This window comes from Schistocerca gregaria, chromosome 5, assembly GCF_023897955.1.
Source record: "Schistocerca gregaria isolate iqSchGreg1 chromosome 5, iqSchGreg1.2, whole genome shotgun sequence".
NCBI classification, from domain to species: domain Eukaryota; kingdom Metazoa; phylum Arthropoda; class Insecta; order Orthoptera; family Acrididae; genus Schistocerca; species Schistocerca gregaria.
The window spans coordinates 412,797,943-412,813,673 of NC_064924.1; the positions used below are offsets into that span (position 1 = coordinate 412,797,943).

The 15,731-nt window shown below is 42.4% G+C and overlaps 1 protein-coding gene across 8 annotated transcripts in view; it reads left to right on the top strand.

The window, feature by feature from the left end:
• Positions 1 to 3,631: 3,631 nt before the first annotated feature.
• LOC126272723 (insulin gene enhancer protein isl-1) overlaps positions 3,632 to 15,731 on the top strand; it is a 401,780-nt gene continuing 389,680 nt past the window's right edge. For 4 of the 8 annotated variants that reach the window (XR_007549253.1, XM_049975777.1, XM_049975778.1 and 1 more), the window contains exon 1: positions 3,632 to 3,904. Coding sequence is in view for 6 of the 8 variants with exons in the window: in XM_049975777.1 (XP_049831734.1) it covers positions 3,886 to 3,904 (19 nt within the window). In the remaining 2 variants the exon portion in view is untranslated. The remainder of the gene's footprint in view (positions 3,905 to 15,731) is intronic. The other 4 variants (XR_007549254.1, XM_049975773.1, XM_049975774.1 and 1 more) reach the window with 2 other exon arrangements.

The window sequence follows — 15,731 nt, forward strand, 5'->3', positions numbered from 1 at the left end:
AAGACAGGAAAAGAACTTATGAACATAATATGAAACACTTTTTCTAAATTAAATGCTTAAAACGGCCTCACTTAACAAGGGTACATGCATCGAACCACATTGAATTCCTCATGCACTCATGCATCCCTGGAGAACAGCGTATTTTTCACAGCCTTCTACAATACCGCCACGAAGACTTTGCACATCTTTTACCGGTGTTCCATAACACAAGCTTTTGAACATTTCATGTAGCGTTTCGAGTAATGCTGGTACGTTCAGTTTCTGCGTGTTTACCTTGACTGATGTGATTATGAAAAGAAGCAGAAAGCGAGCTCTAACATGGAAGTAAAGCGTTTTCAGACCCATGTACGAGAACATACAACATGTTTGGTGAAAGTTCGACCATACCTTTTTGTTACAGTGTGTAGATCAACAATCAATATGACTTGGTCCACAATTTATTGACTATATTCTGCAGCCACAGTCATCATTATACGAGTGTATTTTACTACCCCATACAGTAAAGACGTATTTTGTCACATCATATTTTTATACATATTGCTGTACGTCTTTCCCAACGAAGAGCACGAGAAAGTGATGTGACAACATACAACTGTATCTTACAGTGGAAGAAACAGATCTGATGATGACTATGGACAAAACCGCTAACGACTAATTTAAACATACCAGATCAATAAATGCTTAATAATGATCGCCTTCTTATTGACTTTGCCTGTCTTTGTAAATGTGGGTGCCGCAGAAAATTAAATGAAGATTCAAGGATGAAAAGGACAGTGGAAAACATTCCCGCTGAGAGATGTCTTCAGAAAGCAAGCCTTGCACTGAAAGATACTAGAGGATGAAATTAACATGTCGACAAAACGCAAGACGAAATCCAGACAACGAAGAACACTTGGACGATGGCATCTAAATATGATTCAAAATAGAAACAATAGGGGTCCCAGAGAGCTAGTACGACACATCTGCATCTACACTCTCCAGACGGCTTTGAAGTGCATGGCAGAGAGTACTTTCCACTGTAGCACATATTATGGCTTCTTCCCGTTTCATTAGTACATGGAGCGGGGGAAGAGTGTTTGCCTAAATGCCTCTTGGAGCGCCATATTTAGTCCAGTCTTGTCTTTGCGATCAGTACGGGAGCGACAGGCCTACATAATGGGTTGTAGTAGCCAATATTCCTAAATTCTTCATTTAACGCTGGCTCTAGAAACTATATAAGCAGGCTTTCGCAGGATAGTCGGCGTCTTTCTTCCAATTTTCAAGTATCTCGGCGACGAAAGAAGTACCTACTGCCGCGAAGTACAGTAACTGGTGTTTACAATTAAAGTGCAGCTACTCCCGGATGCTTACTACGGGCCGTAATTATCATATGGTAGCGAAGCATCGTAGACATACTAACGCGTTAATGCTGAACCGATTTACGTTGGAAAAAATGAACTCCAGCTTTGGCCACCAGAAGGAAATCTGGCGCTATACAGCATCTCGCCGACGTCTCTGGGTCTCATACTGAACAAACTGTGAAAGCGGCTGCTTATGATAAAATTCCCATTATGCCTTTCTCACCTTTGATCTTTTCTGACCGCGTCAAGTTCCTAATCCATTACATATGGAAACATTTCTATAGTCTTACTTGCATTCACAGTGCCGGATCTGCACCTGGCGGCCAAAATTGGAACTAACTTTTTCTCCAGCGAAAATCTATTCTGATTAACGTATTAGAATGTTTATCAAGTTCTACTGCCGTACATTAAACCCCACGTTGGACCTCTGTCACTACCTGCACTTCAGGTAATTATAACCACCCGGTATGCAGGTCTAAACTTCGACGAAATAACGGAATTGATTGAGTGCACGGTGTCCACAGAGGAGGGCGCAAATCCTAAAAGAATCTTTTTTTTATTCTTATTCTTTACGCAAACAAACAATTCCTGTGCAATGAAGGAGCAGAATACTTATCTTAAAATCCTAAAAGAACGCTGCAGGGCAAGAGAAGCAGATCAACAAACACACGCAGACAGGGGTCGCAAGTAACGCCAATTTAAATAGTTGCGCTTAGAAACGGGAATAAGTTCCTGAATAGCGACGTGGTGTGTGTGAAAAACGTAACTGTTGCAGTGTTTTGCTATTTAAATCTTCCATGACAGGGAAAGGATTATGAACTAAATTTCAGCTCTGTTCTGTGAATGTTCACGTCCAATTCTATTGCACGATAGAGCTGAAACCAAAGTCACTCCAAACAAACGGAAGTTACACAGCGGTTATTAACTCGATAATATTTTCTATCGCACTTGGCAATGTGGATATGCTAAAATTTGTATAGGGAATCACGAAGATCTTCACAGGTTCGACGCGTGGTACAAGAACAGGCAGTTGACCAGCAACACAAACAAATGTAAGATATTGCACAAAATAGACCGAAAAAACGGTAGTTGTATGATTATATGATTGCAGAACAAGAATTGCAAGCAGACACATCCATAAAGTATCTATGATCATGCGCACGAAGCGATTTAAAGTGGAAGGCCTGTGGAACTTTAACAGCAGGTAAGACGGATGCCAAGCTGAGAGTCTTTGGAAGAGTCCTTAGGAAGTGTAGTCTAATCACAAAGTAAATAGAGCAGGAAGTAGAAAAGAGCCAAAGAAAAGCTCCGCATTTCGTTACAGGTTCATTTACGAAACATGAAAGCGAGACGCAGATGCTCACTCGATCCCAGCGGTACTAGAGAGGGGTTGTGCAGTACGATATAATTTACTTTTAAATTTCAGAGAGCATTTATTCCTAGAACAGTGAACCAATATATTGTTTCATTCTTCGTGTAGGGCCTATTGTCGAAAACAGCACGAAGGCAGAAATGTGTGAGAACTTTTCATGTCTACAAAGTTTGTACCGGTACTCCAGATCACAGGAGGAAGAAACGTCCGTTCTTGTCACCTACTCCACTCCTCGCCCACTCCCCTTAATAGTGCTGTAAATAAAAACGTTGTGCCTGGCATCTTATTTTATTTTATTTTATTTTTTTCATTCCTAAGACACGACTTTTCCTCAGGAAAAACTGAGGACATCAAACACTCTCAGAGCAGCTGCAGATGCATTGTATTGTTCGGTAGTGGCTCTACTAAATAGACAGTAGAGCCACCCAGAAACAGAACACCTCTGTCCTAAAAATAAAATTAGCTCCCGAGGTACCAGTCCTTAAACACGAATAGCGGGCAATACAATAGCGGTAACAAACTGCCGCGCACAAGCTATGGGCAAGCCGCCCTGATAGAAGGAACGGAGGGAAGCGCTGTTGTGCACTCGACTCACTTCGTCCGGGAATTCTGCAAAATTAAAAGTACAAGCATTTGTGCAAACCACGAAAATGTATTTAATTTGTAAGGACCCGAAACGGGATTGAGACCGGCTCGAGGCGGCGTCACGGTGCGTAGATCGATGCTCCCGTCACCTACTGAGCAGCCATTTTCGCGGCGGTGCCGCAGCGGCCGCTCTGTGGGGGCGGAGCGTCCGGCGCACGGGGACCCAACGACGGAGCGCGGTGGGCGGCGCCGCGCTGCTCTGCGCATGCGCGGGCGCGCGCCGTCGGTGGTGGGGGAGCGGCGGCGCCCGAGCGCGGCGCTCGCCGCCAGTGTGGCCCGGTGCGTTGTGGCAGACGGACGTGCCCGAGCGAGCTCGCGGAAGGGCGCTTCGTTTCGACTCCTGGGCGGCAGACCCCGGCTGTGGCAGCGGTGGAGCGCGTGACGGCGGCCGCGGCGTCGGCCAACTGCGGCGGCTGGTGCTGGGGGCGCGCGTGCGGCGGAGCTTGCAGTCCCAGCCCCGCCGTCGTCGTAAACCTGGCGCCCCCGCGCGCGCTCAAGATCTCGCCGGTGAAGGCGGAGCAGCTCGACATGGCTGAGCAGCCGCAGAGTGAGTACCGCCACTTTCTCTCCAGTATCTGTGCCCCGGCAGGCGCTTCGTGACGAAATGGCAGGACAGGGGTGTGGAGGAACACCTCAGGACCACAAAAATGGGGAAAAAAACAAATGGGTGTACACCTGGTTATAGGTCTCCAACGGGTACAATATTTCGGCAGGCAAGCTTGTCAACATAATCTTCCCTTAGAAGTACGTGATGTGGTTTTCCTTACCTTCTCGCAGTGTGTTGACAGATCAATCCAGGGGAGTGTTGCAGAGGTCACAATATTCCGGCAAGTAACACCGAGAACCGGCTGTACATCCCTGAACTGTTTTGTAAACAAGTATGACGGGAGACGCTACATAATCAAAGTCAGAAAAATATTGCTATGTGGATCCTGTGTTCAACGCTACATGAAGATGGTGCTTACGTCAGTGGCATATGTCGATTTTCCGTCGGTATTCTGTTCACCATAGCTGGGCATCTCCAGAGATCGACTGCTTCGTTTTGCGATTGGCTGTTGAGCGTCTGCTTTCTGAATGGCATTCAGTCTATCTGTAGACTGTTCCTTCTGCCCTTTAATTTTGTGCACGTAATATGTTACCCCGTGATTCAAAAGTCTTTTGTGTCGTGTGTAGTTGTAGTTTGTCCTTATTTGTTTATTTACCTCGCACACCCTCATTCCATAAATTTGTCAGGAAGGAAGCAAAGTGCTTTGTCAACTGTCTTTGACACTATTGATATTTGCGTAAGACACGCATTCTTAGGTGTACATCGACGTTCACCTGAAGTGTCTAATCTTGATGAGAGGTTTGTGATTTTGTGCGACCGCTTCACATGACTTTGTCATGATTGAGCATCCAGTCTTTGAGTAGTGCCTAACGCCAAAAATTATCGAGATTCTCTATGCGATGCGGTTGCCCTTATTATGCAATGTTCGATCTTCCGTACGAGAGTGGTGAAAGTAAACAAAGATACATGTTAAGTGTAAACAGCTCTGACATGTTGGCTCAACAGGATAATGTCTTTCATACGCCTGTACGATTATTTCTGTGATAATTTTTTCTACCTCTGCTTCTTTACTGCGATTTGCCTTTTCGCTGATTGAAACCTGGCAATGGATGTCCAGGAACTTCCTCAGTTGATGCATTATCAGGGGATCTGTTCACGTATTAACATTGAAATTTTGGAAATCCGTTTTATAGTCAGTAACTATATCTTTGACAATTTCTAAGTCCTCCTTATTTAGCAGGGAACTGGTTTATAAAGCACTCATTGTCAGAGAGTATTGAATATAATTCGTGGTATTTAACTATTTGGATACGTGCGCTGTATCGAAAATATCAGTGGTCCCGTTAAATGTCGGTAGGCTTTCGTTTTTCCACAAAAACCCTTTCGTGTGTAGACTGCGTCTTATTGTGACCCTGAGGATGCCGACTTTCATTAGTGGTAGAAACGTTTGGATATCGTTTTCTCCATTATTTCGTGATATACAATCAGGAAGAACGTTAAGCTGAATTATGTTTGCTGTTTCTTCATTTCATGTTGATTTTCTGAAGTCAGTGCCCTTTCGTTGTACATGTCCCAGATATAGTTTCATTCGCATTGCATCCTTCAACGGAGGCGCTCAATATTTACTAGCCTTACCTATTTTTCCATTGTTGTTGATCACTAGGAAGTACTTGTCGATAGCCTACACTTCCTGACATCCATGGAGAGTCTGTCAGAGGGCAAGTTCAAATACGTTTCTATATTCTTCTAAATTTACCGTGATTATACCGGTAGCACTGGCATGACTAGCGGTACAAAACAGACGTAGGTTTCTTGTGGAATATACAGGCACCACTACCACTGCTAGATATCTCTGAGGAAGTACATTACGCTTACATACAAACTTACTTGTTCATATAAGCAATAGGTAGCAGATGCAGGTGGGAACTTTTAGCGGCGTCTAGACTGCAGCTCGTCTGCAAAATAAATTTTGTAATTGATGGCTTATTTCAGACGTAGGATTATTTTCTCAAATTTTAGAAGTTCGCTACGACAGGTTTATGTTAAGCAATATTACTGTTCATTTCGTAACGACGATATGATTTGTGTTTTCTGTTCGATAAGGCGTCGAATAAATTACCGTCGATGTACAGATTGTGCCTTAATTATTCGTCCAGAGCATCTTTCTCGTGGTTTCGCACGTTTCTTATTGTGAAGCACTCTCCTTTGTGTTTCGTTACGGTGGCCGTTAATGAATTTCGGAATATGCCGCCGTTGTTGTGAACACGTCGATCTATGTTTATTTTTACTGTTGGAGAGTTAAAATAAACATAATTTTTTCTGGGCTTTAGTTCCGGGGATGTTGTAAATTCGTTAGTAGACGAGCAGTTTTCAGTTTCTTTCGCTTCCTTTTGTTGGTGCCGCGATACATTCCTGTCAATAATGTTTCCAACACTCGTCAAGTTTGCCTTTTTTATTATTTTTTTTATAGCGTAATACTAAATGAGAGCTTACATGAGCGCTTAATACTGGGGCCGTACATTTATTTTTAATTAGATTTAAGGAAGAATAACTTTATAAGCGAGGCGAGTGATATAAATATCAGTAACTAGCAGCTACAACCACTGACAGTTTAAATGACAAAGTGGTGAAGTGGCTTTCTCCGTGGATAGTTAAGGTGAGACATGTTTGCACCTTGATTAGCCTCTAAAGGGAAGTGAGATGACTTTTTCCCCCTTCGTGTACGCGTTATTTCTTTGCAGTTTACGCCTAACTATACGGGGAAGATGTATGCGTTAGATCGATGAGCTAATAGGTTATTCCTTGTGGATCGAAATATAATTCTATTGGAGTCCACGAAAGATTACTTACGAGGCTATTTGTTTGACACTTGTCGCACGTTTACGCTAGGTTTACTTGCTTAGGCGTAATATTATTGCCAAGTAATTAAAGGTTTAAGCAGGTCTGCTAGGTACAGTTTGTGAACAAAGCTATAAACTTTGGCACGCGTTACTAAACTTAAAAGTCTGTCAATTTTTTCAGAAGCTAATGTTCTTACAACACTTTTCCTAGCCATCTCAAATTTTAACAAGAGAATTTCCTTCACGGTCGTCTAATTTAATTAAAGAATCATTCTTCCTGTGGCATTATAATTTCAAGAGAACTAATTTCTTATCGTGAATTTCTTATTCCAGATATACGGTTGATAAGTCTTTGCTGTAATTGAGGAACGAGTGAGTCATTATCTTATGGTCGTAAAGTCAACATCGAGGGTTAGGTTTGTTTTGTATGTTCAGTGCGGAAACAGCTTTAATATGTGCTATTGTGCGCTGCCTGTTTCCATTCAGTAATTTCCTCACAGTCAATTTCATTTAGGTGCTGGGCAATAGACCATTCAGGGTAACAATACGAAGTGACTTTACTGGATTAGTCTGCAAACCAGGCATCTCCAGCTAATGTGATCGTACGTATTCTTCTCATTGTCCACTTCAGTAATTTGTAGTATTCCTCACTTCATTTATGTTTTAAATGATTTCACCCAAAGTAATTTTATTCACACGTTTTACTGCGCCTTATCTTCAGCACTTGATCTTCTCTGCAATGTAGTCCCTTTCGTATAAACGCTGCGTCGTGTATCTACGCACATTTTTTTGCCAGTACACCTATGACATCGCAAGTAAGCGCTTTTTTCTACCCTACTGGTATGTGACATCTCCACCACCTCTCACGTAGCCTTTATGGTTTTGTGTCTAGCATTTCAACTTCACTTCCTTCCTTCTCAATAAGCAATCTCGTTGTGAAGAATGCTATATTGCTATCCGAAATATGTGTTAAGGCTTCGTCTGTAAATTATGGAACAATACTTTACAAAATATGTGGAAACCATATAGATTTGTCAATTCGACGAATAATAGAACGCTACATGCAGGTTACATTAATAGTTTCGCGCAATATCTAACTTATGAGTTAAGGAATACAGTAGAGTTTGTGTTATCAGCATCTAGCATCGAAAGCAATATTCGGGCGAATGTCGTGGCAGAAAAGGAGCGAATGACAGAAACTCATCATCGAGAAAATGTAACAGCGCTTAAGCGGATCTGTCTACTGTAAGTTCGTTGTGAATTTTCCTGCATCGTCCTAGGTAGTACTCCCTTCATAAGGCAACTTCCTTATCATATCGTTACCCCATACCGAGCTACTCATATAGAGCCCGAAGTGAAACACACGAATATCGTCGAACTTCTAATAATTATAGGGAAAATGGTAGGTTCCGTAAGGATGAATACCAAATTGACATTTTCGTTACTAGAACGGCGTCAATTGCGCAGGGGTATCTCCTCGTGACAATTCAGAAAACACGGTGAGGTCTTTATTTTGCGCATGTACTGTGCAGTTCTAATGTAATACTACGATAGTTTTAAGAATTTTGTGTGGTGTAGTTAATAAAGCTCTTTTTCATGTGAGATTTTTCCGTCATCCGACAGCTATGATTTGCAGGTAGGGTGAGGCTAAAAAAATATTGCGGCAACTCTTCCGAACTCCACAAATTGACATCCCGGTGCTACGCAAAATAGTTGTTAGTTTTCGTGATGGCGTCTGAAGAGCAGTATATCTTATACGTTAAAGACGGTTCGGGTGTGAAGTGTAACTGTATGTCAGCTAGTAAAACATTGTAATTCTTCTGATGTCTCCGCCTCTGAAACACTACGCGACCCACCAGAGAGCGTGTGCAAAGAGCCTACTGGTTGAAATTTTAAGAGCCGTAAACGATGCCTTGCAAGTATCAGTAGTCTTGGAAATGAGTGGAAACACTTCGAAGGTACAAATATCTGACAACATAATCTTTTCTCTCGAGTATGTTGTTTGTGGGGATCATTTTACACTTTCTAACGAACGGTAAGTTACTTAGGGTTCGGTACACATTGAGGCATATTCTTAACGTGGTAAAGGTACTAATTAGAAATAATCTGACGAGTCTTTGAAGTAGCGTTTTTTATTCATTTCCTTTTTGTATAGGCTACATTCAGGAAAAATCTCGTAATTGGGAGGTTGACGTATTCAGGCGCAAATTTTTCAAAATGTGTTTAATAATTTAGCGAGACTGTTGTACTTCCTTTAACTGGCAACATCTTGTATCTCTGTATAGTAGCGGATGATGCGATGAAGATACGTATCTTTCACTAAAAATGATGTTATAGTAAGTTTTTTCGTGTTTCATATTATAAAATTAATTTCCATGCTACTTGGTGGTAATCCTTGGTTTTGCACAGATAATGCTGATGAGAAACAGGCTGAATCTTAATTCTTGTTAATATAAAATCCTTTTCTATGACCGATTCACCCTCTCTGCGCACAATTACCCGGTGAACTAACAGTGTTCTTACATCTCTTCAAAGATAAAAAAAAGTCATATGTGATTCTGAAAACGCGCAGTCATGTTATTGTTATGATAGATTTCAACAGCTCGTTTTCGTCAGTTCTTCTGTTGCTTCGTGGTAGGGGAATTAAAAAATTTTTGGGGTGAAATGCAAACAAAATGAGTTTTGTTCCGTCGGTGCTAATTTATTTACAAAAAGAAATTTTGTTCGCCCTTCTGTGCCATTCCAAGTACTTGGACACTTAAATGTAATAAAACTAAGCATTAGAAAATCATGTTACTAAGTGCGTAGTCTCTCATGGCAATGCCGGGCTACATCATCTTGAGACCATTTAACTAGTTGTCACTTCTCAAAAATGTTTCTTCTAACCGTCCCAGATGAGTCGCGTTAACTTATTATGTGATGGTGGTTCTTAAATTCATCTGTACTAGAATAGCAGTTTGCTAGGTACACTTGGTAGAAATGGATAAGTCAAGGGTAACTGCGAATTTTGTTTGTTTTTAATGTAACACTAGTTAAAATATATCGTTGCGACAAAATCCTTCGGACTAAAGAGAAAAGATTTTGGGCGCACGGAATTAAATTGTAGCACATCCACATTTTAGTGCTTATTTATTTATGATTGTCTTTGTTTAAAAACAGTATCCTTGTGGACGCTAGTCAGTTCACCCCACACTATGGAATAATTAGCTGAAAGCCTGTCTCTAGGAAATAAGAACGACTGTAGCAACACGCAACTTGTGTGCTTATAGATCTGGCGCAAATTATCGTCTGCGAAAGTCTGATCTCGTAATTTACGTTAGATTGAGTAAAAACGTGTAGGCCAGTCATGACCATATTTTAATGCATCATGTACTTCATACGTTCCGTGAGCTACAACTTTTTGTCATTGCCTGATTATTCAAACAGATTTTGTGAAAATTTTTACAGAACATTTCGCAACATTGGGAATTGAAGCCGTGTTAGGAGTTGCCGTTGCATATTATATACAATTTAGTATTAGCCATAAAGACCTACTTCACATATCAAATGTACACTAATTCTCCATAGTGTTCTATCATGTTCACGTGCTATAATCCTCGGTGTATTAACCTGTAGCTAACAGCGAAAGTCATCTGTTTTACTGCAAATGAAACAGTTTTGCTGCGAATGAAACAGGAATGACTCAGATACAAGGCAACGGGTGGTACGATAGAAACTGGATGCATGTGCAATGCGTTTGAAAACCTGGAAGAACGGCCTTTCAGACGGTAATGCGTGTACGTACTGCGGCACTCGGTCCCCAGTGGGTAATAATACTGCGCTAAAACGTTGATAATAATTTTTATCTATCGCATGTAAAAGAAATACGCGAAAAAATTAATATTGGCTCTGTCTTTATAATTTCAACCGTTCAGTAGTTATTTTCGGATATCCCCAGTGACGCACGCTATTCTCCAGAATAATCATCACGGTTTTGAAGCCGTAGCGACAGGCGTATTTTCAGGCTAAATTATGAGATGTCAGGTTCGCCTTTTATGCGTAAAACTTTCATAACTACTCACATATGTTTTAGTACCTCTATGCCATCATCAGTGGGTACTTCATTCAATTCTGTAACGTTTTAACTAATTATTATTATTTCATGTGGCGCTATGGCCTGGTGGAAGTCTTTCGATTGGACGCCACTTCGGCGAGTTGCTTGTTCCGTTTTAAGGACTAATTTTGTTGGAATAATTGGCACTTAAATAATCTACACCTATACTCTACGGAACACTGAGACGTGCGTGGAAGAGGGTGCGTTCAACTGTGCTTGTTCTTACGGCTTTTTCGCGTTCAATTCACGTGAGAAGCGCGGGAAAAATGATTGTTTAAACGTCTCCGTGCGTGGTGTGATTAATTTAATCTTATCCTCGCCATCCCTCGGGGAGCAATATGTAGGGAGTTGCAATATATTACTGTAACAATTTCAAGCTGGTTCTTGAAATCTTCACGGTAGACTTTCTCGGGGTAGTTTATAGCTATCTTAAAGAGTGTGCCAGCTCAGTTCTTTCAGCATCACAGTGACACGCTGCCGCGGGTCAAGCAGATGTGTAACGATATGTGCTGCCATTCTCTGTATACTTTCGATATACCCTGATAGTCCTCTTTGGTACAGGTCCCACACACTTGAACAATATTCTAGCATGGGTCGCGCAGTGATTTATTAGCAACGTGCTTTGTAGACTGGTTGCATTTTCTCACTACTGTACAAATAAACCTAAGTCTATACTACCTGCTTTGCCCACGAATGAGCTTACGTGGTCGCCCCACTTAATGTCCCTACTAACAGTTACACCCAATACTTGCATGCGTTCAAAGATTCCAACTGTGACCCATTAATATTACAGTCGTGGGTTACCAAGTTTGCATTTTAGAGCACTAAATAAAAGTACCCACTCCCGATGGCCCAAAGTTGGTGAAATATGTATCGACATTTATAAATAATGTATGTTAAAAATGACTAAATTGCTCCAGCTGTATGAAGGTGTTGGTTTTATTGGCAACTAGTTTCGATGTTGTTACATCATCTTCAGGCCCATACTTGTTGACAGCAACCGTACGTGTCTAACACTAGTAGTCAGTGGTGAGATAGGCGTGTTCCATGAGGAAGGCAGGTAGTAACTGATATCAGCCTTCCGCATGGAACACGCCTATCTCACCACTGACTACTAGTGTTAGACACGTACGGTTGCTGTCAACAAGTATGGGCCTGAAGATGATGATGTAACAACATCGAAACTAGTTGCCAATAAAACCAACACCTTAATACAGCTGGAGGAATTTCGTCATTTTTTACCATATAATACACTAGCTGACGTCCCAAGTTGTCCTTTTCAGTTATGGATATACGAAGATTTATAAATAATTGTTATTTGGATAATAGGCGCATTCCAGTTCTCACAATTTCACCCGGAAGGTAATTATTATTGCGGAAATAGTAGCACTCAGATTCTGTTGACCTGGCTAGGTGGCTCAGCGGTTAGAACACTGGACTGTCTTTCGAGAGGGCAACGGTTCATATCATCATCTGGCCAGTGAGAGAGAGTTAGGCCATTCTCATGGTGCTAATAAAAAAAACGGTTAAGTGGCAACATACGACCCACCACAAGAAATTAGACGGTGGGTCATAAAAAACAAGCAGCTAGTGAAAAAAAAAGTGGTCCTAAATCGCTTAAAGGCCCGGCCGATATCCTTTTCTGATCTGAGCTTCTGCTCCGTCTCTAATGACCTCATTGTCGACAGGAAGTTAGACCGGAATCTTCCTCCCTTGGGATTCTGTTGCATGGCTATGTCTAAGCACTACAAATTCAAGAACTGAGTATGTAAGTCGGTGTTGTAGGTGCCCGGATCTCTCACGCTGGCGGACAGGGGATGCGTGCCGATATGTACTGCATGGGGGCTTAATTATAAAATTAAAATAATTTTAGTAGCTGTCTATCCGGTTACGAAGTCTAGTAACCGGTTGGCCCTGACTGCATAAAATAACAATAAAGAATGAAATGAAATTTCCGTTAAAACAATTGATTACTTAAGTCCCCTGCAAGTATAAAAGCTGCGAAACAACAAAGCAATACTATAATTGCACATAGAAACCAGAATTACGAGTCTAATCCATGAACACGACCCAGATGCTTTGTTGACTGAACCTGTGACCAAGAGGCATTGTCATTAAGGAAATGTGATTTTTTTTTTTTTTTACCTCCATATACATCGACGAAAAATACATTGTGATCATTGCAACATCTTCCATCTATACATTACACCAAGCGAACAGCATCTACTGTCTCGCCCAATAGAACAACAACTGCACACGACATTCTCTCAACAAGTACTGCCCACGACAACCTCTGAACTGCTACTGCACTCAGTGTAGCCACCTTTCAGTACTTCAACGTGGTGTTCCCACAGTTAGCTGATTGGTAGAGTGATTCAGTGGCTGCGCAGTTTTGCTGGCAGGGTGTTAGAGCAGCGGCGCCGCTTAGGAGCCTTTGTCTCCGAGCAGCGAGGCACGCGCTGCGTGTTACGCGTCGCCCTCGCAGCAGTAGCTGGGACGTGCCCTGCCGTGCCTGCGGCGCTGTTACGGGAGCGGCCGCGGATGAGCCTCGGGATGATCCCGTGGGATCAACCGGGAGCGCCGCGGCGCGCGCTAAACTGTTTTTCGTGTCTGCGCGCCTCCCCCGGCAGCTAGACACTTAGGCACGGCCGTCTCTGGCTGGCGGCCCTTTGCCTGCATCACTACGCCGCCGAGCACGCTGCCCTTTCCTTCCTAACCTAACTATTCCCCGCACCACCCCAACGAAAAGGCGTGTCTGTATAAATCACTGCACTGCTTTTTGTTTTTGTTTTTTTCATCATTCGCCCCCGTAGTCCCATGGTTAACGTCGCGTCTTCGATGCGGAATTGTCTATGTTCACTTTTCGGAATGCCCTTAGGTTTTTTTTTTTACTGAAACATGAAGATGTGTAACAAGGTCACTCAGCCTCGTGGGGCCAAATGCGGAGCTGTTTGGGTTAATATCTACATCTACATTTATACTCCGCAAGCCACCCAACAGTGTGTGGCCGAGGGCACTTTACGTGTCACTGTCATTACCTCCCTTTCCTGTTCCAGTCGCGTATGGTTCGCGGGAAGAACGACTGCCGGAAAGCCTCCGTGCGCGCCGAATCTCTCTGATTTTACATTCGTGATCTCCTCGGGAGGTATAAGTAGTGTGAAGCAATATATTCAATACGTCATCAAGAAACGCACCCTCTCGAAACCTGGACAGCAAGCTACACCGCGATGCAGAGCGTCTCTCTTGCAGAGTCTGCCAATCGAGTTTGCTAAACATCTCCGTAACGCTATCACGCTTACCAAATAACCCTGTGACGAAACGCGCCGCTTTTCTTTGGATCTTCTCTATCTCCTCTGTCAACCCGACCTGGTACGGATCCCACACTGATGGGCAATACTCAAGTATAGGTCGAACGAGTGTTTTGTAAGCCACCTCCTTTGTTGGTGGACTACATTTTCTAAGGACTCTCCCAATGAATCTCAACCTGGCACCCGCCTTATCAACAATTAATTTTATATGATGATTCCACTTCAAATCGTTCCGCACGCATAAAATGGTTCAAATGGCTCTGAGCACTATGGGACTTAACATCTATGGTCATCAGTCCCCTAGAACTTAAAACTACTTAAACCTAACTAACCTAAGGACAGCATACAACACCCAGCCATCACGAGGCAGAGAAAATCCCTGACCCCGCCGGGAATCGAACCCGGGCGTGATAATGCGAGAACGCTACCGCACGACTACGAGATGTGGGCTCCGTACGCATACTCCCAGATATTTTACAGAAGTAACTGCTACCAGTGTTTGTTCCGCTATCATATGGTCATACAATAAAGAATCGTTCTTTCTATGTTTTCGCAATACATTACATTTGTCTATGTTAAGGGTCAGTTGCCACTCCCTGCACCAAGTGCCTATCCGATGCAGATTTTCCTGCATTTCGCTGCAATTTTCTAATGCTGCACCTTCTCTGTATACTACAGCATCACCCGCGAAGAGCCGCATGGAACTTCCGACACTATCTACTAGGTCAAGATACTGCGGCATCATCAGGATTCGTATACTGGTACTAACGGTTGAAAGGATTGGTGACATACAGACGCCGATCATATATCGTCCTGCGTTGTAGGCAGGAGTCGGAACACCTAATCCTTGACTGCTGTTTCTTTCGTTACCCCGCTGTGAGGCCGAAGAACCGCGTCATATCCAGCCATTTAACGGCAAGTTGGAGTAAAGTGCACTCCTCGCATACTACTGAATTATTGTTTATGACTCATAATGGAAGGGCGATTAAATATAGGGCATATCTTATAAAAACAGTTTTACTGCATAGTTGGCACAGAATCTGGAAACTCAGCTTCAAACAGTGTTATCATTGTGCTTCAAATAGAAAATACACTATTAAATATACCTTGATCTTTTTATTTTCTTCTGGCAGACCCGCACAGTATGTTTATGAGGTTTGCAAAACGTCTTAATTCATTTATAGGTTCTTTCATATTTATGGTTCTTTGGACAGCTCCTTCAACCAATTACTACAACGATAGCCTCCGTTCTTTTGCGTATGCTTTTGGTAAAGGTGGATCAGAATTCTCGTTACACATTCGCTCTCTACACCAGCGGTTCCGAAACCTTTCCTCTGTACTCTGGTGGAACAACTTGTTTATTTTGAAGGCTACTAAACTTTAAAAAAATAATAAATTCGTTTTATTCACTGGTTGCTTCAATTTCAAATCATAACTAATAACGCAGATATCATAATAAAATTTTTAAAGATCGCTAACGTCAAAATGTTGGGAAAAAAACACCATGTTAATAATAGGTTTTGGCGGAGCACTCGCTCACTTCCTATGGAACACCAGTCTGGGAAACGCTGCTGTACACACTGGAA